Source organism: Barbatula barbatula, assembly GCF_947034865.1.
Source record: "Barbatula barbatula genome assembly, chromosome: 21".
Lineage (NCBI taxonomy): Eukaryota > Metazoa > Chordata > Actinopteri > Cypriniformes > Nemacheilidae > Barbatula > Barbatula barbatula.
The window spans coordinates 20,844,307-20,872,287 of record NC_136784.1 but is presented as its reverse complement, the minus strand read 5'-3'; the positions used below and the strand labels follow the sequence as shown (position 1 = coordinate 20,872,287).

Genomic DNA, 27,981 nt, shown 5'->3' with positions numbered 1-27,981 from the left:
GGTTTGGGGTAGGGCACAGGTGGACCTCATTTCCCATGATGCATTTCACCCACGACGAACACAGCGGGCGGAGCGTCCCTATTTTTCACTCTCCATTTTTTATATTTACCATATTTATTTATTTATTTGATTTCCCAGCAGCGGTATGGAGCGCGTTGGCGTCGGGATTATTTAGCATCAGTATCGTGTGATCACTGTAACCTTACGCGTTATTTTACATGACACACACCTACAGCAGAGCAACACAATAGGAAAGACGAACAAAAGCCACGTTTATCCGTCTCTGCTGTTTTCTCTCAGTCCAGGCGATCATTGAGGAATAACAGGCGAACGCAACCATGTCCAGAAGAGTGTTCGCAGACACACGTGAATGATGATTTGATGTCATGTTTTAGGATTGAATCGCCTGTGAGAGCAGCACATTGAGGAGGGCTGGACCCGGACAGCGCCACAGATCGTCACAGATCTAAACTTCTCTTATCTCGCAACATCGCTATTGATTGTTGATGATAGATGTCGGTACGGTGATAACGGAAGGTGTGTTGTGATGGTGAATGGCGTTTGGAGGAGTCACTCATGTAACGTTAAGCGCGTGAAGAAACACTGGTAGCAGTAGAGACGAGCCTAGAAACAAGGAAGCGATCTTTCTCTCTCTCTCTCTCTCTCTCTTATTTGTGTTTTCGTAAGAAACATCCTTCTAATGCTCGATCAAGGAGTATGCGACTCCACACAAGGTGAGTTGAACTCTCTCTCTCTCTCGCCTGTGTGTGATGTGCTCGTGCGCGGTTAGCTGTGATGTGTGCGTGTGTGTGTGTAATGTTGTGTTTTAAATATGAACATTATTGAGTGTATTTCCACAGCAGTTCTTTCTAAAGGTGCCCACGGCAGTGCTCAAGTTTACAAACACACCAGACTGACGTGAAGCCGCTCAGTAGCGCTGGATCGCATCAGAATGGACCTGCTAACCCATGCTAGCCTTCTGTTATCACACAGAGGAAACTGAACGCTATATTTCCGCGCCTGCGCGTGTGTGAGGAGATATTTGCTTCCCGTGAGATGAATCGTGTGTGGCGGTGATTGTTTATGGGTTTATGAGCTGTTTTTCTGTGAGGTGTAAAGCTGAGCGTTAGAAACGTGCTGGTTAGCGCGAGGTTAGCTGCTCGTGTTAGCTCGTGTGTGAGATGTGATCATAACAGTCATCACAATCACTTCACACTGTCACAGTCAATCTCGTTCTGTAGTGTTTCAGGCATGCACAAAGAACTGATCGAAATGAGCCCCGGTAACCATGGTTTCCACCAAAATGCTCTAGTTACTGTGATATAACATGTAAATGAAAGAGAAGGTGACGTCTATACTGTCGGAAGTGTGTTTATAGAGAGCTGTCAGTCTGCGCGCGCGCGCGAATGACGGGATGATTGACAACACTGTATAATATATTTATATATATTTATATATATGACAACAAAAGTTTGCTTCCTACCAGCCAAACACACGAACAAATAACTGACTGTGTTACTGAATATTACATTGACTTTAATTCATTGAGCAGACGCTTTTATCCAGAGTGAGAGAGAGAATAAACATGTTGTCTTGTGAGCTGTGCTATAAATGTTCAAATTGAAATCTAGACTCCTTGATATTATTACCAATATATTGTATCATTCATTTGTATTTCCTTAAACCCCTGTTGAATGCGTCAGACATCTGAAAAATATCAGTCTATAGACATGTTGTGCATTTAACCTAAGTGATATATATATATACGTATGTTTTTGAGAGATCAGCATTTCTGTGAATTAAAATGCAAAAACCAGAAGCAATAATACCCAGAAATGGAAAAGGGACGGATCTACATAGAACATAAAACGGTGATGTTTATATATTTTATATGGATGTGACAATTCTGAAAGCATCACTTACGCTTGGAAAACAACAACAAAACATGCTTCCAAAACTGTAATGCAGATGACACATGGCTATGTATCTAAACCAACAAACGTTGACATCTGAATCCTCAGTAGAGTGAAAACTCAAGTACAGTTAGGTTGACATTTGTGTTTATATTGACGTGAAGATCTGTACGATATCACTTCCAGAAGGTTAAAGAGTGTTTTCTGCTGTTCACACCACACAGGGTTTCTCTTGGGTCTGTGACTATCCTGTTAGAACAGACCTGTGACCCAGCAGTCAACAACCGTTTAGTGTTTCATGAAACCGTTCATTCTGTCGTCAAGAGTCCAGTGCTCACTTCCAAGTGTCTAGTTTATATCAGGTAGACTAATAATGCCATGATCCAACCCTTCTCAAAACTAGTGGAAGGACTTTAATGAGGATGCAGTAGATGTCCCTTCAGTTCGTGCTTTGGTTGTATGTCAGAGGACGGCTAACCTGTGTGTGCGTCTGTCAGTTGAATGCAGAGGGGATGTCTGGCAGTAAGGCGCTGGGAGGGGCGCGGCGGCGACGGACACGTTGCCGGCGCTGTCAAGCCTGCATGCGGACCGAGTGCGGCGAGTGCCACTTCTGCAAAGACATGAAGAAGTTCGGTGGACCGGGGCGGATGAAGCAGTCGTGTCTGCTCAGGCAGTGCACTGCGGTAAATACACATTTACATTTAGTCATTTAGCAGACGCTTTTATCCAAAGCGACTTACAGATGAGGAAACATTGGAAGCAAATTTAACAACATACACACCTCACTCGTACATAACAAGATACACACCTCACTCGTACATAACAAGAACCCGTCAAAGGTCTTTCCCCTGCACGTGCTAGACGCGAGTAACAAGTGTTTGTCGCAATGTCGTCCTCCTCCAGCCGGTGTTGCCTCACACAGCCGTGTGTTTTGCTTGCGGTGAAGCGGGGAAGGAGGACACGGTGGAGTCAGAGGAGGAGAAGTTCAGTCTGTCTCTGATGGAGTGCACCATCTGTAATGAGATCATTCATCCCAGCTGTCTGAAGGTCTGTGTGAGAACATCGCTGATCTGTGCTCTTTATTCTCTCACACCCGAAATGACCAAACTGTCTCCTGCAGATGGGTAAATCTGAAGGCATCATTAATGATGAGATCCCAAACTGCTGGGAGTGTCCAAAGTGCCACAAGGAAGGAAAAACCAGTAAGGTAAGAACAGGATTACACACGTGTTTGAGTTTATAATAACGGCTAGTTTGCCATTGATGAAGTTAAAGGTTTAAGTGCGTTGCGTGTGACAAGAGTGTTTGTTTATGTTCAAGGATCAGGGAGACGGTTTAGGAAAGAGACGAATGGACAACGGAGAGGTTAGTCGCTGGAAACTGACCGACGATCCGCCACAGAGTAAAAAGAAGCCGCCGTCTCTGGAAGACACGGCCCGTCAGGATGGACATAAGCGCAAGAAAGAGAAAGATCTGCCTCAGGAGAGCGCTTCCAAAAAGAAGGTCAGTCCTGTAGTAGAGCTTCTGGATATTCTGTCTTGATGCTGTGCAATGTTAGAAGCGAAAATAAAAGAATAAAGATGCTAAATCACTGGAAGGGAGGCTTGTCAAATATGTTCAGACTTTGCCCGTAAGGTGTCACTCCTACAAACAGATCAAAAATGTATTCATCTTTCTTAATCTTTACACGTAGGTTTCCGTTTCTGCAGGAGACAAAATGTGAACACTTTCAGTTATGGTTGTGTTTGTGAACATTAGTGGATGCATTCGCTAACGTGAATTAAGAACCTCTACAGAATTTATTCACCAGTCACACAGAGAAAGATCCAGATGTGAAACCTTGTTTTAAGTAAAGTAATGCTTTCTTATTTACATTTACAATCACGATAGCAAAAGATCAAAAAGTACAAGTTCCTTTAAAAGCAGGCTTTTCAATTTGACAGTAATGGTTTCTAATAATTGAATAATTTCACTAAAAACAAACATGAAAAGACTGTGAAGATGTTTGGTGGAAAATGAACATCCTATAAACATACATAAATAACAATTTTCAGAAGTTGTACTCATTATTATAACAAGAATATGCAATATGTAACTACTACATTTCCCTCGATGTTATTTAAGTAAAGGTAATAGATTAGAAATGAGTACACATTTAAAAATATAAGAATGAGAAAACTAATCGCTTCCAGCTGCCAGTGAATGTCAAAAGTGATTGGGTTATCATTATGAAGTGTGACATGTGACACTAGAATCACTCTGATCAAAGGACGTAAGGAAAAAAAGATTATTGTTTTGTGCTAATGAGGAGATGAAAACAAAAGTTTTGGAAGAGGAAGTTATGTTTCTACATGGAATGTTTTTGTTTTTATTGATGCTGTTTTGTCTGGGCACAGAGTCAAAAAACAGAAATGAAAGCTGGCAGAATAGTTTTGTTTATGCACGCTGTCTGTGTTTTGTTGAACAGATCAAGGGCGCCCGTGATAAGCACCTGAAAAAGGTATGTTTGTAATATTCTCTAGACGTATTGTTTAAATTGACCTTTGACACTCTTAACAGCACTTCTCTTTTCTCGGCAGAAAATGAAACCCAACTCCTCTGACTCTTCTGAAGCGAACGGACCAAACTCGTCTTCAGCTGGTGGCCACAGTTCCTCTGGAGGATCCGCTGCAGCACAGGCCTCATCTTTAACTCCCAGCCTTGACCAGCGCTCTCATCACCGTGAGAAACTGGAACGTTTCAAACGCATGTGTCAGCTTTTTGAGCGAGTGCCAAACTCCAGCTCTTCCTCATCGTCCAGTTCTGAAAGTGACTCCGAATCGGTCTCTGAATCACCGTCTCCTGCCGCCGCCTCCGAACCGTCCTCTCCGGCCCCCACGTACGGCAACAGCAGCGCCCGCGAACGCAGTCGGCGTCTGGCAGAACTGGGCTTTAGTGCCAGTGAGGACTCTGAAGGTGAAAGTTTCGTTGCAGAAAAGGAACTAGACAACACGGACGAGGCCCAGCCACAGCGGCGTCGGGGAGAGGCGGCCCACAGGGTGCGTAAAGTGGTTATTGACACGGAAGCTGATGATGAGGAAGGCTCAGGGGACCGCACTCGCAAAACTGCCACGCTGGCCCCATCGTCGCCTCTGTCAACGACCCAAGCACCGCCCACCGGACACGGGCTTACGTCAGAGGGTGTCTCCTCATCCAGACGCACTAATGGACAGGAGGCACGCAACGGCCGCACGCGGGCGGGCGGTCGAGAAACTCAAGAGAAGGAGAATTCCAACAGCGGTAGCGGCGCTAATCACCGGCATGGAGCCGCAAAGTCCGTCCGTGGCAGCAAGATTCGCAGCGGAAGCCGGCAAGGCCAGAACAATCCCTCAAATAAGAACGCAGGTACGACAGCGGTGGGTTCCGGGACTGCGAATGGCAGTAGTGGCACATCTAACCTGTCGAACCCTGCCGGTGGCTCGCTGCCGTTGCATCGCTCTCAGCAGTCCCGCTTGGCACCCACACGCTCTCAGCTGGTGAAGCGTAGTCCTGCTGCTGTGCCCTCGCCTCCGAGGCCTGTACAGATGGAGCGGCACTTGGTCCGTCCGCCACCTGCCTGCCCTGAGCCGCACTGCTTGCTGTTGGACGGCGGTGCTTCGCATGTGTTGCCGAGGGAGGTGTGGCTTCGTGTCTTCCAACACCTCAATCAACGGCAGCTGTGTGTCTGCATGCGGGTCTGCCGTACCTGGAGCCGCTGGTGAGATAGCATGCCATCTAAAACATGATGGCTGGGCAATCTTACTATAATATCACTACAATAGAACAGTGGTTCTCAACCTTTTCATGGCCCAGTAAATCCATTTAAAAATCTGTCCCCCCCACTGTACATTCTGGATAGATAAGATAATGTGTAAAATATGTTAGATATAGTTTATATAAAGAATATTTGAAAGATATACAGGTATATGACAGATTGATCTGAAGAGATCAAATTATAAATGTAACAACCCTGCTGATAAAACAAAAGAAACCATCACGGCAACTCTAGTTAAATACCATCATAATTGATACGCTCTTGAAACTGATATAATATACTATAATATTTGATTATTATGATTGAACGAAAACAAGTTCATATTCCTATACATTTAAACAACACAATACTAATGTTTCACGTGTATTTAAAAATCTGTAAATCTGATAAATGAGGTACTTACTGTAGGGTTAGGATTTGGATAAGTTACATGTAACTAAGCATCATTTATACTAAATACTATAGTTCATACATGTAACAAGGGCATCGTAAAATAAAGTGTTATCAGCTTTTCTTACGTCGGGGGACTTCTGTTTTTCTCAGAAGTATTTTATAGGACTGCCGCAGTAAATCTTATTCACTGGAAAAACATTAACAAATGAGTGTTACACATCAATGATCCAAGCGTTATCTCTTAAACAGTAAGAGACTAAATCAGCATCTTGTCTTGTAGGTAGTGTTGTGAATTATCCAAAATCATCATCTCTGCACACCATGATACACTTGTATGTCAATACTATGTTGTCTATATTGACATATATCGCTTTGATTCACTATTTTATACAGATGTGTTCTTCAACAAAACATTATTTTAAGAGTTGAAGCATCAATGTTGTGAGTAGTCACACATACCAAACACTAAAGTTTGTTGAATGTGTTGATTTTCAGAACAAAAGCTAGTTTAAAAAATGCCTTTTGTTTTTCCAATATATTTAGTTTTGGCCAAGAGTACTGTGGTCCTGCGTTAACTGAACTTAACAAAATATCAAAGCCAAGTTTTTCAGATGTATTGAATGTGTACGCTGACATTAAAGGGTATATATTGTGTGATATACAGCTATTTCTTTATTGCTCAGTGTCTTTGAGAAATCTCTGACTCTGCGTGTGTGTGTGTGTGTGTGCGCCTGCTTTACAGGTGCTGTGATATGAAGTTATGGACACAGATTGATTTGAGTCGACAGCGTTCCATAACTCCCATAATGCTGAGTGGTATTATCCGTCGACAGCCGGTGTCTCTGAACCTTGGCTACACTAATATCTCTAAGAAGCAGCTGATGTGGCTGATAAACCGTTTACAAGGTAAAGAACACCTGTGGAGGTCATGACTGCTCAGTGACACACGTCTGTATTTGTTGATGAAGAGAGAGTTGTGTTTCGGTCCTCAGGTCTGCTGGAGTTGAATGTGTCTGGCTGTCCGTGGTCATCTGTTTCAGCGCTCTGTCAGTCTGTGTGTCCGTGCCTCCGGCTCCTGGATCTCAGTCGGGTGGAGGATCTCAAAGACTCGCACCTTAAAGAACTGCTGGCTCCGCCCTCTAATGACACACGCTCAGGTCTTTGCTCTCACTTTCACACTTTTACAACGTTTATACATGCTGCTGTGTAGGGTGTGTTATCATGCATGCGTGTAGTATGGATTCATATGTTTGTGTGAATTCATGCGTTTGTACGGTGTGGATTTAAGCGTGTGTGTGTACGATGTGATTCATGCATGTGTGTGTGTTCGGTGTGGATTCATGCATGTGTGTGTGTTCGGTGTGGATTCATGCATGTGTGTGTGTTCGGTGTGGATTCATGCATGTGTGTGTGTACGGTGTGGATTCATGCTTGTGTGTGTGTGTGTGTGTACGGTGTTGATTCATGCGTGTGCATATGCTCTGGATTCATGTACGTGTGTACGATGTGATTCATAAGTGTGTGTTCGGTGTGGATTCATGCATGTGTGTGTGTTCGGTGTGGATTCATGTGTGTGTGTGTGTGTGTACGGTGTGATTCATGTGTGTGTACGATGTGATTCATGCGTGTGTGTTCGGTGTGGATTCATGCTTGTGTGTGTGTGTGTGTGTGTGTGTGGTGTTGATTTATGCGTGTGCATATGCTCTGCATTCATGTACGTGTGTACGATGTGATTCATGCGTGTGTGTTCGGCGTGGATTCATGCTTGTGTGTGTGTGTGTGTGTGGTGTTGATTTATGCGTGTGCATATGCTCTGCATTCATGTATGTGTGTACGATGTGATTCATGCGTGTGTGTTCGGCGTGGATTCATGCTTGTGTGTGTGTGTGTGTGGTGTTGATTTATGCGTGTGCATATGCTCTGCATTCATGTACGTGTGTACGATGTGATTCATGCGTGTGTGTTCGGTGTGGATTCATGCTTGTGTGTGTGTGTGGTGTTGATTTATGCGTGTGCATATGCTCTGCATTCATGTACGTGTGTACGATGTGATTCATGCGTGTGTGTTCGGCGTGGATTCATGCTTGTGTGTGTGTGTGTGTGGTGTTGATTCATGCGTGTGCATATGCTCTGCATTCATGTATGTGTGTACGATGTGATTCATGCGTGTGTGTTCGGCGTGGATTCATGCTTGTGTGTGTGTGTGTGTGTGTGTGGTGTTGATTTATGCGTGTGCATATGCTCTGCATTCATGTACGTGTGTACGATGTGATTCATGCGTGTGTTTGGTGTGGATTCATGCTTGTGTGTGTGTGTGGTGTTGATTTATGCGTGTGCATATGCTCTGCATTCATGTACGTGTGTACGATGTGATTCATGCGTGTGTGTTCGGCGTGGATTCATGCTTGTGTGTGTGTGTGTACGGTATTGATTCATGCGTGTGCATATGCTCTGGATTCATGTACATGTGTTCGGTGTGGACTCATGCGTGTGTGTGTACGGTGTGGATTCATGCGTGTGTGTTCGGTATGGATTCATGCTTGTGTGTGTGTGTGTGTGTGTGTGTACGGTGTGGATTCATGCGTGTGCATATGCTCTGGATTCATGTACATGTGTTCGGTGTGGACTCATGCGTGTGTGTGTACGGTGTGGATTCATGTGTGTGTGTGTGTTTACGATGTGATTCATGTGTGTGTGTACGGTGTGGATTCGTGTGTGTGTGTGTGTGTGTACGGTGTGGATTCATGTGTGTGTACGGTGTAGATTCATGTGTCTGTGTGTACGGTGTAGATTCATGTGTGTGTACGGTGTGATTCGTGTGTGTGTACGGTGTGGATTCGTGTGTGTGTACGGTGTGGATTCGTGTGTGTGTACGGTGTAGATTCATGTGTGTGTACGGTGTAATTCATGTGTGTGTACGGTGTGGATTCGTGTGTGTGTGTGTGTGTGTACGGTGTGGATACATGCGTGTGCAAATAGTCTGGATTCATATGTGTGTGTGTAAGGTGTGATTCATGTGTGTGTGTGTGTGTACGGTGTGGATTCATGTGTGTGTGTGTACGGTGTAGATTCATGTGTGTGTGTGTGTACGGTGTGGATTCATGTGTGTGTACGGTGTGGATTCGTGTGTGTGTACGGTGTAGATTCATGTGTGTGTACGGTGTAGATTCATGTGTGTGTACGGTGTGATTCATGTGTGTGTACGGTGTGATTCGTGTGTGTGTGTGTGTTTACGGTGTGGATACATGCGTGTGCAAATAGTCTGGATTCATATGTGTGTGTGTAAGGTGTGATTCATGTGTGTGTGTGTGTGTGTGTACGGTGTGGATTCATGTGTGTGTGTGTACGGTGTAGATTCATGTGTGTGTGTGTGTACGGTGTGGATTCATGTTTGTGTATGGTGTGGATTTGTGTGTGTGTGTGTGTGTGTGTACAGTGTGGATTCATGTGTGTGTACGGTGTGGATACATGCGTGTGCAAATAGTCTGGATTCATATGTGTGTGTGTAAGGTGTGATTCATGTGTGTGTGTGTGTGTGTGTGTACGGTGTGGATTCATGTGTGTGTGTGTACGGTGTAGATTCATGTGTGTGTGTGTGTACGGTGTGGATTCATGTTTGTGTATGGTGTGGATACATGCGTGTGCAAATAGTCTGGATTCATATGTGTGTGTGTAAGGTGTGATTCATGTGTGTGTGTACGGTGTGGATTCATGTGTGTGTGTACGGTGTAGATTCATGTGTGTGTGTGTGTGTACGGTGTGGATTCATGTGTGTGTATGGTGTGGATTCGTGTGTGTGTGTGTGTGTGTGTGTACGGTGTGGATTCATGTGTGTGTGTGTGTATGGTGTGGATTCGTGTGTGTGTGTGTGTGTACGGTGTGGATTCATGCTTGTGTGTTCGGTGTGGATTCATGCTTGTCTGTGTGTGTGTGTGTGTGTGTGTGTACGGTGTGGATTCATGCAAGTGCAAATAGTCTGGATTCATATGTGTGTGTGTACGGTGTAGGTGTGTGTGTGTGTGTGTACGGTGTGGATTAATGTGTGTGTGTACGGTGTGGATTCATGCGTGTGCAAATAGTCTGGATTCCAATATGTGTGTGTGTACGGTGTGGATTTATGTTTGTTTGTGTGTGTGTGTGTGTGTGTGTATGGTGTGGATTCATGCGTGTGTTTGTGTACGGTGTGGATTCATGCGTGTGCAAATAGTCTGGATTCATATGTGTGTGTGTAAGGTGTGATTCATGTGTGTGTGTGTGTGTGTGTACGGTGTGGATTCATGTGTGTGTGTGTATGGTGTAGATTCATGTGTGTGTGTGTGTACGGTGTGGATTCATGTTTGTGTATGGTGTGGATTTGTGTGTGTGTGTGTGTGTGTGTGTACAGTGTGGATTCATGTGTGTGTACGGTGTGGATACATGCGTGTGCAAATAGTCTGGATTCATATGTGTGTGTGTAAGGTGTGATTCATGTGTGTGTGTGTGTGTACGGTGTGGATTCATGTGTGTGTGTACGGTGTAGATTCATGTGTGTGTGTGTGTACGGTGTGGATTCATGTGTGTGTATGGTGTGGATTCGTGTGTGTGTGTGTGTGTGTACGGTGTGGATTCATGTGTGTGTGTGTGTATGGTGTGGATTCGTGTGTGTGTGTGTGTGTACGGTGTGGATTCATGCTTGTGTGTTCGGTGTGGATTCATGCTTGTCTGTGTGTGTGTGTGTGTGTGTGTACGGTGTGGATTCATGCAAGTGCAAATAGTCTGGATTCATATGTGTGTGTGTACGGTGTAGGTGTGTGTGTGTGTGTGTACGGTGTGATTCATGTGTGTGTGTACGGTGTGGATTCATGTGTGTGTGTACGGTGTGGATTCATGCGTGTGCAAATAGTCTGGATTCCAATATGTGTGTGTGTACGGTGTGGATTTATGTTTGTTTGTGTGTGTGTGTGTGTGTGTGTGTATGGTGTGGATTCATGCGTGTGTTTGTGTACGGTGTGGATTCATGCGTGTGCAAATAGTCTGGATTCATATGTGTGTGTGTACTGTGTAGATTCAGGTGTGTGTGTGTGTATGGTGGATTCATGCGTGTGTGTGTGTACGGTGTGGATTCATGCGTGTGTGTGTACGGTGTGGATTCATGCATGTGCGTGTGTGTACGGTGTAGATTCATAAGTGTGTGTGTACGGTGTGGATTTGTGTGTGTGTGGATTCGTGTGTACGGTGTGGGTTTGTGTGTGTGTGTATGGTGTGGATTCATGCGTGTGTGTGTACGGTGTGGATTTATGTTTGTTTGTTTGTTTGTGTGTGTGTGCGTGTGTACGGTGTGGATTCATGCGTGTGTGTTCGGTATGGATTCATGCTTGTGTGTGTGTGTGTGTGTGTGTGTGCGGTGTTGATTCATGCGTGTCCATATGCTCTGGATTCATGTACATGTGTATGGTGTGGATTCATGCTTGTGTGTGTGTGTGTGTGTGTGTGCGGTGTTGATTCATGCGTGTGCATATGCTCTGGATTCATGTACATGTGTATGGTGTGGATTCATGCTTGTGTGTGTGTGTACGGTGTGGATTCATGCTTGTGTGTTCGGTGTACAGTGTAGATTAATGTGTGTGTGCAAATAGTCTGGATTCATGTGTGTGTGTGTGTACAGTGTAGATACATATATGTGTGTGTGAGTGTACGATGTGGATTCATGTGTGTGTGTGTGTGTGTGTGTGTGTGTGTGTGTACGGAGTGGATTCATGTTTGCATGTGTGTGTACGGTGTGATTCGTGTGTGTGTGTGTACGATGTGGATTCATGTGTGTGTGTGTGTACAGGGTGGATTTGTGTGTGTGTGTACAATGTGGATTCATGTTTGTGTGTGTGTGTGTACAGTGTAGATTAATGTGTGTGTGCAAATAGTCTGGATTCATGTGTGTGTACAGTGTAGATTCATATGTGTGTGTGTGTGAGTGTACGATGTGGATTCATGTGTGTGTGTGTGTACGGAGTGGATTCATGTTTGCATGTGTGTGTACGGTGTGATTCGTGTGTGTGTGTGTGTGTACAGGGTGGATTTGTGTGTGTGTGTACAATGTGGATTCATGTTTGTGTGTGTGTGTGTACAGTGTAGATTAATGTGTGTGTGCAAATAGTCTGGATTCATGTGTGTGTGTACAGTGTAGATTCATATGTGTGTGTGAGAGTGTACGATGTGGATTCATGTGTGTGTGTGTGTGTGTGTGTGTACGGTGTGGATTCATGTTTGCATGTGTGTGTACGGTGTGATTTGTGTGTGTGTGTACGATGTGGATTCATGTGTGTGTGTGTGTGTACAGTTGGGATTTGTGTGTGTGTGTGTACGGTGTGGATTCATGTTTGCGTGTGTGTGTGTGCAAATAGTCTTGATTCATGTGTGTGTGTACGGTGTGATTCATGTGTGTGTGTTTACGGTGTGGGTTCATCATTCGTGTGTGTGTGTACGATGTGGATTCGTGTGTGTGTGTGTACAGTGTGGATTTGTGTGTGTGTGTATGGTGTGGATTCATGTGTCTGTGTGTACGATGTGGATTCATGTGTCTGTGTGTACGATGTGGATTCATGTGTGTGTGTACGATGTGGATTCATGTGTGTGTGTGTGTGTGTGTGTGTGTACGGTGTGGATTCATGTGTCTGTGTGTACGATGTGGATTCATGTGTGTGTGTGTGTGTGTGTGTGTGTACGGTGTGGATTCATGTGTGTGTGTGTACGGTGTGGATTTGTGTGTGTGTACGGTGTGGATTTGTGTGTGTGTACGGTGTAGATTCATGTGTGTGTACGGTGTAGATTCGTGTGTGTGTACGGTGTGGATTTGTGTGTGTGTACGGTGTGGATTCATGTGTGTGTGTACGGTGTGGATTCATGTGTCTGTGTGTACGGTGTGGATTCATGTGTCTGTGTGTACGGTGTGGATTCATGTGTCTGTGTGTACGGTGTAGATTCATGTGTGTGTACGGTGTGGATTCATATGTGTGTGTGTGTGTGTGTGTACGGTGTGGATTCATGTGTCTGTGTGTACGGTGTAGATTCATGTGTGTGTACGGTGTGGATTTGTGTGTGTGTACGGTGTGGATTCATGTGTGTGTACGGTGTAGATTTGTGTGTGTGTACGGTGTGGATTTGTGTGTGTGTACGGTGTGGATTCGTGTGTGTGTGTGTGTGTGTGTACGGTGTGATTAATGCCCGTGTGATTTGTGTGTGTGTGTGTGTGTGTACGGTGTGATTAATGCCCGTGTGATTCGTGTGTGTGTGTACGGTGTGGATTCATGTGTCTGTGTGTACGGTGTGGATTCATGTGTCTGTGTGTACGGTGTAGATTCGTGTGTGTGTACGGTGTAGATTCGTGTGTGTGTACGGTGTGGATTTGTGTGTGTGTACGGTGTGGATTCGTGTGTGTGTGTGTGTGTGTACGGTGTGATTAATGCCTGTGTGATTCGTGTGTGTACCGTGTGATTCATGCGTGTGTGTACGGTGTGATTAATGCCTGTGTGATTCGTGTGTGAACCGTGTGATTCATGCGTGTGTGTACGGTGTGATTAATGCCTGTGTGATTTGTGTGTGTGTGTGTGTGTGTGTGTGTGTGTACGGTGTGATTAATGCCTGTGTGATTCGTGTGTGTACCGTGTGATTCATGCGTGTGTGTACGGTGTGATTAATGCCCGTGTGATTCGTGTGTGTGTACGGTGTGATTCATGTGTGTGTGTACGGTTCGATTCATGTGTGTGTGTGTGTGTGTGTGTGTACGGTGTGATTCATGTGGGTGTGTGTGTGTACGGTGTGATTCATGTGTGTGTGTGTGTGTACGGTGTGATTAATGCCGTGTGATTCTTGCGCGTGTGTACGGTGTGATTCATGCGCGTGTAGGATTGGTGCGTGTGTTAACGGTGTAATTCATGCGTGTTTGTGGATTCGGTGTGGATTCATTCGTGTGTGTGTGTGTGTTTGAATCCACACCGAATCGATCTGTGTGGTGGGACATGTTTGAGATGAACTGACTGTAAGTGTTGTTCACAGCTCATGGAGAAAACCGAGGTGGACGTTTCCAGAATGTGACAGAGCTGCGGCTGGCTGGTTTGGAAGTGACAGATGCTGTGTCCCGGCTCTTAGTGCGATATCTGCCTCATCTGACCAAACTGGACCTGAGTCATTGCTGCCACATCACAGATCAGACCATCTACACACTGACATCACCAATGTCACCGCTCAGAGAGAGTCTGACACACATCAACCTGGCAGGTACACAAAAAACCAGTGCACTTCATCATTCAGTCGGTAGGGCTCCTCACACTTGAAAGGGTTATTCTAACAGAATCCTGGGTAGACACAGAATCCTGGGTTATCTGCTTCATGTTTCACACTGCTTACACTTTATCCAGGTTATAAGATATAACCCTGGCTATTCATAACCTGAACAGTAACCAGTTAACATTCCTATTTGTATATTATATTGGAAAAATACTGCAGCTTCAAACAGGCTGAATAAAAATAGTGCGTGGTCTCTTTAAATAAGCGAATTGTTCTACGTCAGAGACAAGAATATGCCAGCCTCGCAAATCCTTTTTGGCTGTTTTTAAATAGTAGTTCACTGTAAAATAAAATCCATCCATCCATCCATTTTCTACCGCTTATCCGGGGCCGGGTCGCGGGGGCAGCAGTCTAAGCAGAGATGCCCAGACATCCCTCACCCTAGACACTTCCTCTAGCTCTTCCGGGGGGACACCGAGGCGTTCCCAGGCCAGCCGGGAGACATAGTCCCACCAGCATGTCCTAGGTCTTCCCCGGGGTCTCCTCCCGGTCGGACGGGCCCGGAGCACCTTCCGGGGAAGGCGTCCAGTAGGCATCCGTAACAGATGCCCAAGCCACCTCAGCTGACCCCTCTCGATGTGGAGGAGCAGCGGCTCTACTCCGAGCTCCTCCCGGGTGACCGAGCTTCTCACCCTATCTCTAAGAGATCGCCCAGCCACCCTGCGGAGGAAGCTCATTTCAGCCGCCTGTATCCGGGATCTTGTCCTTTCGGTCATGACCCAAAGCTCATGACCATAGGTGAGAGTAGGAACGTAGATTGACCGGTAAATTGAGAGTTTCGCCTTGCGGCTCAGCTCTTTCTTCACCACGACGGACCGGTACATCGACCGCATTACTGCAGAAGCTGCACCGATCCGTCTGTCAATCTCCCGTTCCATCCTTCCCTCACTCGTGAACAAGACCCCGAGATATTTAAACTCCTCTACTTGAGGAAGGAACTCTCCACCAACCTGAAGTGGGACAAGCCACCCTTTTCCGACTGAGGACCATGGCCTCGGATTTGGAGGTACTGATTTTCATGCCAGCCGCTTCACACTCTGCTGTAAACCGTCCCAGTGCATGCTGAAGGTCCTGGTTTGAAGGGGCCAACACGACAACATCATCTGCAAATAGCAGAGACGAGATCGTGTGGTCCCCAAACCTGACACCCTCCGGCCCCTGGCTGCGCCTAGAAATTCTGTCCATAAAAATTACGAACAGAACCGGTGACAAAGGGCAGCCCTGCCAGAGTCCGACATGCACTGGGAACAAGTCCGACTTACTGCCGGCAATGCGAACCAAGCTCCTGCTTCGGCAGTACAGGGACCTGACAGCCCTTAGTAAGGGACCACAGACCCCATACTCCCGAAGCACCCTCCACAGGATGCCACAAGGGACACAGTCGAATGCCTTCTCCAAATCCACAAAACACATGTGGATTGGTTGAGCAAACTCCCATGAACCCTCCAGCACCCTGTAGAGGGTATAGAGCTGGTCCAGCGTTCCACGGCCTGGACGAAAACCACTGTTCCTCCTGAATCTGAGGTTCTACTATCGGCCGTATTCTCCTCTCCAGTACCCTGGCATAGACTTTCCCGGGAAGGCTGAGAAGTGTGATCCCCCTATAGTTGGAACACACCCTCCGGTCCCCCTTCTTAAAAAAAAATGTTCATGATAATTCATTCACTAGCCGATGAATAAGGGTGTTGTCTAAGCCAAATAACATGTCATTTTCAAAGAAATAAAAAAAATGAAATACACAGCTTGCTCTGCCTCCATGTATCCCGTCCACGACTTCACGTACTCTGTAATCACGTTGGTGAGGTGACGTGAGCAGAAGTTCCGTCCCAGTGCTTACACATGTGGAGAAAGAAGACCGTTCACAAGTTCTTGATGTTGAATGACTCATTATGTCTTTGTGCAACATTATTGTTGAAAATTGTCAGTTCGTGTGCATATCAGGGATGTTGAAACCTTTAGAAATCTCGGTCACGCGTGACCTTTACAATGTGATTGCGTAATACGGAAGTTGTAGACGTGCATCATGGAGGCCGTGCAAGCCATTTATTCTATAATGAAGTCTATAATTTTTTTTTAGTTTTCTTAGAAAAATAATTTTGTCTAGACAACACCCTTATTCATCAGCTGGTGTCGTGTAGAGCCGTTTGAAGCTGCGATGACACTGAAATCTGGATCTGAACCAATAGCCCCCCCGTTTAAGTGCTTTATATGGCGAAGCTGTAACCCTGGAAACCTCATAAGACTCCATTTGTTTTCCACAGAAGAAATAAACAAACGGATGACGTTTGGATGAGTGAATTTTAACGTTTAAGCCTCCTGGGACGTCTCTTACTGAAATAAAAAACTGAAATGATTGTTCACACAGCGCTCAGATTTGCTTTGACCGCACACAGCTTGTGGTATTGCAAAATGCAGCGCTATCCTTGCTTCAGAGCAGGGTTTTATAACCCCGGGTAAATGCAGGGATAACCCCGCTTCCAAATTACAAGTCTGGAGCATTTGTTTACCCGGGGTTGAAAGCAGGGTTTACAATGCCGATAAGCCGGGGTCAAGTGCAAAAATAGGCACCCAAAATGTTAATGAACAGCCAAAGCAAAGTGTGTGTTTTTATAGATTTGTTTAAAGAGAACCACATTTATATCCAAATATATCAGTCGCGTAACACATATGTCTTCATCATCAAATGTGAGACTGATGTTAAGTGAGTGTGTCTGTGTGTTTCAGGTTGTGTAAAGGTGACGGATCAGTGTCTGTCTCTGTTGCGCCGCTGCGTGTCGCTGCAGAGCGTTGACTTGCGTTCATGTGGCACGCTCGCCCCTGACATCTGCCAACTGCACTGCTTCCCCTCTCCTGAAGACAGACTGCTGCTGAAGAACAGCTAAAAACACACTACACAACACACACACACACACTGACGCTCTTACTCCCTGGATCGGACAAATCAAATCCATGTACATATATAAGTGTGTGTGTGTGTGTGTGTACATTTGTAGTTTCCTGTAAATTATTTACCTGTGTACACAGATCCCGCCCCCTCATCCTGAAGTCCCGCCCCTCTCCTCTGCCGAATGTTGAATTTATCCGAGCGTGTGTGAATGTGACGGAGGTGTCATTCCTGTGTGACAGCTGTCACTCTCTTTAGCGCTGCTGTTAACATGTAAACAGTGTTGAAGCGTTGGTGACGGAAGTCTTCTGTCCGTGGGTCATGTCTCTCTTTGGGTCAGGGCGATCGGCTCACGCTCGCTGTGTCCACGTGCCATTCACAGTCTGCTCTCTGCTTTCTGTTCCTCTTGTGTTTCTATAAGCTGAAAGTCTGAGGGCTTGTCTTTGATTTACTGTCTTCATTAAAGCTGCTGACCCGCCGGCGTCACTCGTGCAGACTGCCGGTGTTTTCGAAGCATGGTTCAGTGTCCCAGACTCGGAAGTATTATCACAAAGCCCAAAGCAAGCACGGATTGAACCGGACTGTATGATCCACACGTCTCGCAGGACGCTCACAACTCTTCTGTGATATCACGTGCTCGCTGACATCGCCGTCTGTTTCTTCCTAAAGCAGCTTGTGTTCAATCTCCTGCAGCTTCCAGAATGCGATGCATGTGGACATCTTGCACTGACTGTATTCCTTGCACACTTTCATTCAGTATTGGGTCCAGTACATCACGGCAGTACGGGAAGAGACGACAGAATTCCATTGCGCTGTTGTAACTCCACAGACGGCATCCTCCCTTAGAAGTGAACTCAACTCTTACAAAAGACGACGACGATGATGTAGTTGCAACTGCGAAACCGAAATGTTGTTGACACCATATTGATACAAAATCGTGATGTTTTATTTCATGTACATGTTAGGTATCATGTTCAGTGCCGTTTAACTGGAGTTACGTCCATCTGAAATGACCTGTGCGTAGAGAACGGTTACATATCAAACACTGACTTGAGCAAATGTTTGTAGTTTCGAATGGAATCTCAATGAAGCAGTCAGATGAAGTTTCACTAGGTGTTAATTATGGTTCCTATTTCATCTTGATGGGTTTCGGCGGGTTCAAAGGCCACGTTACAGAAATGCCATGTCTGAACTGAATCGAGTATTGGGTTTGGATCCATATTACTATTACTATCTTGCCAAAATGTCCTTTTTTCTTTTTTTCTATTTTTTGGTTTTTCATATTTCTTCCATTGCATTGATCTAAGATAGATAAAACAATGAGAAAAACAGAAACTCAAGGCAGCTACTATAAGAGTGACTACTGTAAAATGTCTAACTAAATAAAGACAGTGGGGTTGTTTTTATTTGCTCTCCTGTCGTGTCTCTCCTGATGCTATGATACAGATTTCAGTGCTATTATAAAAAGTCATAAATATGATTATTGTAGTTGTAATATTGTTTTGAAGCTATTTCTATCTACATGCACCGCGGGTCCCCTTACATGGAATTAATCATGTTGTTTCTACAGTAGCCCTAAAGGGACAAACCGTTCTACAGGAAGCGTTTCGTTAATATTTAATCTCAAGCAAAGAAGCAAAAACGTGATGACATCATAGTCCTGTGTCAGCCGACTCAGCCCCATAGTGCTTTGAAAGGGAGGGGAGGACTGCGATTCACAACCTCACACATAGATGGACCTTTGAGTCGTCGAGGTTATAGGAATATTTCAGCAGTTTTTTTAGTCTCACACAAGCGTTAGAAAAGTGTTTAGTGCTCTCACTGAAGGTACTGAAGCTTATCACTCAGAAAGTTTGATATAGAGACACAAGTGCATCTGGAGATGACAAATATACACATTACACACATTCTTCAGAAAGATCGTTCCTGTTAATGGCTGTTCACAGCAAACATCACAATTTCACATACACACAGCCCTTTATTGTACTTGATTCTCATCCTAGACAGACTTGGAGTTTGATGAGTTTTTGTGCAGTCGATGTTACAACTTCATGAGATTTGTTTCCATGACGACACTCTGGTCCTTAAACCTAGGGGTTCCCAAAGTGGAGGTCGCGACCCACAGGGGGATCGCAAGATCATTTCCAGAATGTAGTATTCTCATTAGAAATAGTGTAAATATGAAAAAATATTAGTTAAATCCATCAGCACTCCAATTTTAAAGTTTGATGAAATTCAACCATCTGTGGTAATATTTCATAGTTTAAGTATAACAAGTAAAGTAATCGGTAACTCTTAAATCTGGCACTGTTATTTTGGGGTCGCCGGCTTTGGAACCCCTGCTTAAACCTACAGTGTGTGACATTCGGCTGGTTTTTAACACAAATTACACCAATAATTGTGAGGTGGTTACATGAATGTGAAGGAATTGAAAAAGACTCTTATTTAATCTTTCAGTCAATCGTAGTTATTTTGTTTTATGAAATAATATTATAAACCGGATTTGGATTTAAAAGCTGTGGTGAGATAAAACAAAGATCTTCGTGTTTGCAGCTGAAGCTCAAATTATTTTTATTCTTTTAATGTTCGTTACATTGAGTTGATATAATCAGAATCATGTTTAAAGGAGTAAAGGCTGTGGGGGTGAGCTCATCTTCAACATACGATGATCTGTTATATGCCAAAGATGAAGGGAATTGGGTTTTCACAAAGCACCACTCCTTCAGTAACTTACACGTTCTCCAAATCAAACTCTGAAATACAAAGGGGAGTTCTTGATTCTTTCCGTCTTTGAGACGTGGGAAGTTGGTCATTCGGGGACACTGACAGACACAGACATTAACACCAGCGGTACGTCTCTATCACCGCTGCCAAACAGCGGGAAGGTTTTCTCAGAGGACTCTACTGTGGTAAATGAATAGAGCTCTGAACCCGTCTTGGCATTATAGAAGATGAGCTGACCCTCCTCACAGTCCAGATAAACACCGACCCGCCGCAGACGACCGCTGACTTTAATCTTGACCGGAGGAGCTGTGAGAGCTCTTAACTGATTCCCGCTCCACCAGATGGTGTAGTAACCGCCGTCAGGACTCATGTCAAACAGACCTTTCCTCTGAGACGATTCACGCACCGCTCCTAACTTCCAGTCCTTATTCTCACCAACATTCACCTGAAAGTCAGAAATCTTTTATCTCTTCACAGGGTCTGTTGTTCACTAAAGTAGAATAAATGCTTTTCATGATTGTGTTCTGAAAGATGTTTCACCTCCCAGTAGTGTCGTCCTGACTCAAAGCCTTCTTTAGCAAGCACACAGGACCAGACGTCGAAGCGCTGGACGCTGTTTCTGTAGAACTGCAGCTTCTCACCTCTCTTCAGCTGTTTTCTGTCGTCTGACAGGATGAGGAACGGGTAAGCCGTCACCGGATTCAGTGATATGTCCTCTGAAAGGAAGGAATTTGGCATTTTAATGTTGATGTACTTGAAACGCAGCAATGTCTATTGCAGGTTCAGATTGAATGCAGAAGCCATCCCTGATAGCACACAACATCTGCCTTACGTCTATTTGACCTCTGCAATTACATCTGAAAGACATCTGCAATACATAGTTTGGACTTTTGGTCTTTGGACATCATCAAATGCACCTCTTTCTCTCGCCACTGAGCTTTAAGTGCATAAGTTAGTGTTATCGTGACAGTAGTAGCAAAAGTCAAGGCGGTAAGATTGTGAGTGTACATTTTAGTGTACAGGTACAAATACTTACTTTACAAGGTCACAAATTAAAATCCACACGCTCTCAAGTTTTGCTACCGATTAACCTTCATGCTTTAGAAACACACGACGGCTGACAGAACATGACCGATTCCATGTAAGGGGACCCGCGGGGTATGAGATAGAAACAGCTCATTCTAAGATAATAAAAACATAACGCTTCATTGTGTGAGCTCTTTAGAAACCGTGGATATTAAACACTGGACCTTTAAAATCAACTACATCAAAGCATTTTGTCCATAAAACTGCAGTTTACCAAATATGCTGTTTACCACATCATAACCCTGTGACCAATCACGTTCACAGATTTCTGCCATAGATATGACGGGCCTAATTAGCATATTCATGAATCTGCATATACTAAATGAACTAAGGTTACATTCAATCATTTTAAGGCATCAAAAGTGATCACAGGAAATGGATGGAGCGCAAAGGGATCAGAAAGTGTTGAGCAACGGCACTGAAGTCAGTGTTTGTTATGATGTGTAGGGATGCATTCATGTCCTATATAGAGTCAATATGAATGCTGAATATGACGGTGGAAATCCTGAAATGTTGAGTCCTAAAACATATCAAGCAGAAAAACTAGTGTCTTCAGTTCCTGACATATTACACTCAAGTGTTTAATATAACACACAACCCCTGTTGAGAAATATGACCATCAAACATAGAATGAGTGTTATTTACAATAAACAAATGAATGATAGATTGAATAAATAAAGTGTGAATATTCATTCATTTAAAATATGTTTAATGTTATTCAAATATACATATGTGATGTTTTTTCTTTACAATGTGAACATTTGGGGACTTTTTTTGTTTTATCCACAAAGTCAAATGCGAAAATGTTGGAGTTCAATCTTGTAATAGTCTCAAAACACTTGTAATAAATGCAAATCTCTCCTTTTATACTTCTGAATGTTTAGAAATGTTCAACCAATAATATTTAGACTGTTTTACCAATGGCATGTATGGTGTTGATAATAAACTGCTCTTTAAACATTAAGAACTTAAATGATAAGAATCAATAATACTCACCAAGAAAGCCTTTAATCTTTTTGTGACCTACAAGACACAAATGTACACATGTATGTAAGTTAACGTTCATCTCTAAATCACTCCGCCACACAACATGAAGTTTATCTCATGACACCGAGTACTGCAGAAAACATCCGACTGCATGACCTCTAACACCTGCTTCAACACATCCAGATGAGCACGGTGAGAGAACAGTAAAGGACATTGACAACACAACGGGTCGTGTCGTGAAAATAAAGCTGCTCTTGATTTTAATAATGTGTCCAGATCAAACAAATCCTTCAGCAGCAAATCTACAGAATAATATCATCAACAACAGATAATACACATCAATGAACATATCTGCTGCTGCTGTGCACTTCCATACCTGTCTTGATCTTCCGCAGATCTATAAAACATTCAGAAGTAGAAGAAAAGAAGATCAATATTCCTTCAAAGATAACCATACAGATGTTTGTACCTGATTGTTTGTTTACCTTTTAATGACCAGTGGTCTTTCTTCCTGAAGAATTGAACACTTGTCATACTTTCGCTCGCCGTCACACCCGACACTGTCACACACACACACACAGAACGATCACACATGAGATCAACTATAAACGACATAAGTGAGATATAAAGGAGAAAAAATGTCTGTGATGAGAGTTTGAGAAGAGCCGTCAACAGTGTGTCAAACTGAGCTCAGATTGGTCTCGTCTGACATCAAGAGTCAATATTCTCATCACATCCTCTCAAATCCTCCAGACTACTCAAACAGTCTCATTTCTTGATCATTCTCTCGGAGGTTTCCTGAGCTCTGGCGGAGCAATAACAATATCTCACCCGAGCGTCTGCGATGTACTTCACCGTGGCGGATGTCATCCAGTCTCTCACGGATCTCTCCTAAAGCTCTCTTCACATCTCCGACAGAGAAGTGTGACGTCAGATCCTCCTCCAACTCATCATGTGTGTCTGTGTCCTGAACGGGACGGTTCATCTCCTCAAAACTCTGACAACAAACACAACAAACAAACAGACACAGTGTGTGTAAAGACAAGATTGACTTGTTGATTTTATGCATTGAATGGGCAGTTTTGTGTGACCTCAACACATCTTTTAACCCCAAATATTATCCTGCTACTTATTTGACCAGAAAACGAAATCACGTTAAATAAAGTTTTAGTTTAGTCTTAAAAAACCTGCGTCCGTTTCAGGCATTCTCACCTGATAGAGCAAATTCTGTAAAAATGATCAGACAAATGTGTGAAGAATGACAGGAATATACCTTGAGGAAGCTGATGTGATCTTCAGAGACGGCCTGAGCCTCCAGTCCATCTTTCCGCTCTCGCAGTTCAGTTAACTTTGATTCCAGCTGAGAGACCATTCTCTGTCCTCGACCAATCACAGCCTCCTGTTTCTCCTGGATACCGCCCACCAGCTCGCTGCGGATCCGATCCACAGACTGTGTGATATCAGACAGAAGCTGATCCACTTCAGACAGCTCTGAGTGAGCACAACTCTATCACACACACACACATGTATGTTTTAGTATCTGCGTTGTACAAACTGTATATTTATCCCCTAACCCAAGCCCTAAAGCCAAAGATCCTAGAAAACTTTTTAAAACATGATAATCGTTCTGTACAATTTATAAGCGTTTGTGCCCATGGGACCTCGGTTTTGGTCCCCACAGGGACACGAGTCCCCATGAGCAGGTGTGTATTCAGGTTTAGGTCCCCACTAACCAAGTCCACACACACTTCCATTAGAACAGGAAATCATCAGATAATCATACAGGTTGCTTTAATGTCTGACAGCACAAACTCCATCAAGATGTAGAACAAATACCTGCAGGGTTTGTATTTTACTCTTCAGCTCATTTAAGTCCACACTTCTTCTTTCAATACACATCTGAACGTCCAGCTCGGTTTTCCCCAGAAGTCTCTACGAGATGAGATGAGAAAACAAGGCAGGATTTTGATCCATGAGGCTCTTTGTGTTCTTCAACTCTCACTAAAAGACTTTTTGCTATTTAGATTTTTTGTGCTTTGTACAGAATATAAGACGTTCAGATACTTTTGTACGTTCCATACTGTGTTTTGTGAATTTCTCTGGATTGTTCCATTGTCAATAACAGGTTATTATATCAAATGTTTAAAACTTTTGAAAGGAAATATTTTGCGGACGAGACATACTGGCCAATATCTCAGATTTATGATTGTGTGTGCATCAAGCATATAGAAGAGGATGTGAATCTAGTGATCAGAAATCAATCAGAAGCTCTTGAAGGTAAAAGAAAAACGTGATGAGGAAACACTACTGGTTGGTTGTTGTAGAAGAGAGATGAGATGTGACCTGTTTGTAAGCTCTCTCTGTCTGTACGGAGACTGTGGTGTGTGTGCGGTGCTCCTCTAACACACAGATAGCACAAATACACTTCTCATCTGTCCGACAGTAAACCTCCAGAAGTCGTCCGTGTTGAGGGCAGGTTCGACCCCGCAGGGCCTCGTGAGGGTCCAGCAGCTGATGGGATGAGTAGAAGGACGTCTGGTGATGTGGCAGCACGTGAATCTCGCAGTATGACGCAGTACACGTAAGACATGAACTGACGGCTTTCTGTTTCTTGCCGCTGCAGATGTCACAGAATATTTGCTCGTTCGCATCGGTCGGTGAAACTCCAGCTGAAATGGATTTCTGTCGCGGCTTTGGTTTGGGCGGCTCACCGTAGCGCTTCTCTCTGTATTTTTCTGCGATGTGAGCAAACACACGGTTGATGCTGAGTTCAGGTCTTTCACCGAATGGACGTTTACACAGCGGACAGGTGCAGACTGAACTGGAAGCCCAATAACCACCAATGCAACTCTGACAGAAGTTATGACCGCAGGGTGTGGACACAGGCCTACTGAAGATCTCCAGACAGATGGAGCAGGTCAGCTCCTGTTCAGAGAACAACTCCACATCAAACTCTGCCATCCTGAAACACAAACAATATATAATTTAACATAATAGAAACGGAACCACTGACGGAAACAAAACAGAGGCTGCTTCAATCTGCAAGAACTTTACAGAACACACAATTATTATACAACAGTTCTTTCTGGTTCTCGAATCTGATTGGCTGAGAGCCATAGGCTATTCCACCAGTATCACCACAGAAACCGCATCACTGTCTCTATCACTCTAACACCAAACTAACTCTCACTTATGAAAGTGAAACAGTAAAGAAACGCATCTTTACATTTAAAAACAGTGGAAGGTGCTGCAGTACAATGGGATTAACACATTCTCAGTGAGTGTCCATTTACAGTCTATGTCTCTTTATTTCACACGCTCGCCCTGCCTCATTATTTCTCACTAATAACTCCACTGTAGTAGCACAGCCCATATTTTAAAAGACGTGGCGGTTTGAGATTAGTACCGGTGGTATAACTGTATGCTTGGCTGGAAGAAAGTAGTTCCCAATGTCCTTTAAGGGTTCTATAGACACTTCAATGTTGTTCCTGATTTATCAGGCTCTGGCCAGTTGGTAATACCTAGTATTTCAAGAGCTTGTAGAGATGCAGCGGTAGTGCCAGAGGAGAACAGGTTCCCCTGGTTGGGTCCAGTTTCTCCACAGGTTAATTGTTCTCCACTGGAGTTTTGGGTTCCTAAGTCAAACCAATCCAAACTCTTTCATGCTGATGTGAGAAGGTCATTTCATCATACACGTGTCTGATTATAAATGTGCACGAACACTGTGTAAGATGCAACGAGTTGCACAATTCCAGAAGAGACACACACACACACATCTTATAGTACATGTGTTATGATGCGTTATGATCTTTGTGCTGGTATGTGTCTGTACTTCATCCACAACAAACAAACCAACAAACAGAAAATGAAGCACTTAATGTGATCACTGGTAGTCCCATCACAATTCTTTTATCAATTACACTGAATTGCAGTCTATTCTGTACATGTCTATGGAATGCTTCATTAAAGAATGACAAACTTTTTTCCATTTCAATGAGCTTATTCTGAAACATCAAGAGTTTCCCGAGCGAATTTGTTTCTGGTAGACTTTATAAAACCAACTCATCATATAAAAATATAAATAAATTCCAATCTGTAACAAACACACATACAGTAAATACATGTTATGTTTAAGGATAAGAATCTCAGGACAGTATGTCATTTGAGGGTTTTTAAACACAGAAATGTAAATCTAGCCTTACTGTAGATTTGTTGCTGTCAGAACATGAAAGCACAGAATACGGCGCTGAAGTGAGACTTCATCAGATCTCAAACACAAGCACAACATTAACAAGAACATCTGCTGAATCTCACCTACCTCAGTCTTGTGTTCTTTTGTTGAGTTTTAATCCATGTCTGGTCAGTGTACAGCCTTCAGTGTAAACCTGTCAACACACACACACACACACACACACACACACACACACACACACACTCAGAGGGTGTGGCCGGGCCGGTAATGCAGTCGGGTGAGTCTGACAGGCTGTGCGGGTGTGTGTTTGTCCACGAGATACACATGACATATCACACAACAACACAAGTGTGGGGATTGATTGGAAAAAATTGGGAAATTTGACTTGTCTTTGCTTAAACACATTTCTTGAAATGATTCCCCCTTTTCTCGAAACTCTAAACACAGATCCAAAACTTCTCAATTCCCTCAACATCCTATTGTCAGGTCAAAATGAAGCTCTTTCTCTAAACCATTCAAATTTGCTGACAAGGCAAACATTTCCCCCAATATATTACAATATACAACACAAAAGAGTGCAGATATAGAGCAAAAGGCAACAAGGAGCTTTAGGAGAAAGTTAAACGTTATACTACTGCAATGTGATCTTAGATGAAAGTAGATGATCTTACAAGACAAGAAAAGTTAAAAAACCAAAGAACAATAAAACTGGTCATGCCACACAATACAGAATACAACTGCATAAAGAACATTTACATTAGCAGATGCTTTTACCCAAAGAGACTTAAAGAGCAGATAAAGGAAACAATACAGTCAAGTGACTTGTCAATAGAAGGCCATGTAAGAATATGGCCCAATCAGGTAAAAGATTTTCTTTACTGTAATTAATCATTTCTGACTTCTGCAAAAAGATAGTTTCACAAAGATCTTGCCAGATCTGACTCCTTTAATAACCATACCAATAAATAAAGAATCGCTTGATGTCATGATCAGCAAATTGGGAACTATTTTCTCTAATACATTACAAGCTGTCGCACCTATGAAGTAAAAAAAGATTAATGAGAAAATCATAGCACCACTCGCGCCCTTAAAAGAGAAACACGTAAACTAGAGCGCAAATGGATAAAATCTCAATTAGAGGTCTTTAAAATGGCGTGGAAAGAGAGTGCAAACTGTTATAGAAAGGCACTAAAAGCAGCAAAGGCTGAGCACCTTCGTAACCTCATAGAAACCAACAAAAACAATCCAAGGTTTCTATTTAGGACAGTCGCTAAATTAACAAATAAACAGACACCACCTGACCTGGCTATTCCGCCGCACCTCGGTAGCAATGAATTCATGAATTATTTTATAGAGAAAATCGAAAACATACGACACAGAATTGTAAAAACTCAACCTCCAAATCTGTCCTATGAATTAGCACCAACCATCGCTCCAAAACAAAGGCTCCAGCGTTTTTCACCTATAAAACCGGAAGATTTAATTCAATTTATCGCAACTTCTAAACCTACAACTTGCAATTGAGCCCATTTATCAACTCGTCAATTAATCTAGGCCATGTCCCAGGACCCTTTAAGATGGCCGTCATTAAGCCTCTAATCAAGAAACCAAACTTAGATCCAAATGAACTAGGAAACATCAAAGATATAAAACATTGGATGACCTGTAATTTCCTTCTTTTAAATTCTAA

The 27,981-nt window shown here is 43.6% G+C and overlaps 2 protein-coding genes across 3 annotated transcripts; one reads left to right on the top strand and one right to left on the bottom strand.

Moving 5' to 3' along the window:
• The first annotated feature begins 15 nt into the window (after positions 1 to 15).
• fbxl19 (F-box and leucine rich repeat protein 19) lies at positions 16 to 18,708 on the top strand. 2 transcript variants are annotated; one of them, XM_079484560.1, is made up of 11 exons: positions 16 to 734; positions 2,411 to 2,596; positions 2,817 to 2,960; positions 3,034 to 3,120; positions 3,234 to 3,416; positions 4,381 to 4,413; positions 4,493 to 5,649; positions 6,842 to 7,005; positions 7,092 to 7,256; positions 14,128 to 14,349; positions 17,143 to 18,708. In XM_079484560.1, exons 2-11 carry the CDS (start codon positions 2,426 to 2,428, stop codon positions 17,298 to 17,300), a joined length of 2,484 nt encoding a protein of 827 aa, XP_079340686.1. In that variant the 5' UTR covers positions 16 to 734; positions 2,411 to 2,425; the 3' UTR covers positions 17,301 to 18,708. The 2 variants fall into 2 exon arrangements, with proteins under 2 accessions (XP_079340686.1, XP_079340685.1); XM_079484559.1 differs by lacking the exon at positions 16 to 734 and having other exon boundaries at positions 2,220 to 2,596.
• A 1,136-nt stretch (positions 18,709 to 19,844) lies between these two features.
• Positions 19,845 to 26,543, bottom strand: btr30 (bloodthirsty-related gene family, member 30). The gene is made up of 10 exons (XM_079484092.1): positions 26,418 to 26,543; positions 24,443 to 25,061; positions 23,936 to 24,031; positions 23,373 to 23,606; positions 22,931 to 23,096; positions 22,585 to 22,659; positions 22,476 to 22,496; positions 22,109 to 22,135; positions 20,567 to 20,742; positions 19,845 to 20,471 (listed from the first exon to the last, which is right to left on the bottom strand). The coding sequence occupies exons 2-10, from the start codon at positions 25,058 to 25,060 to the stop codon at positions 20,112 to 20,114; spliced, it is 1,773 nt and encodes a 590-aa protein (XP_079340218.1). The 5' UTR covers position 25,061; positions 26,418 to 26,543; the 3' UTR covers positions 19,845 to 20,111.
• Between the last annotated feature and the right edge of the window lie 1,438 nt (positions 26,544 to 27,981).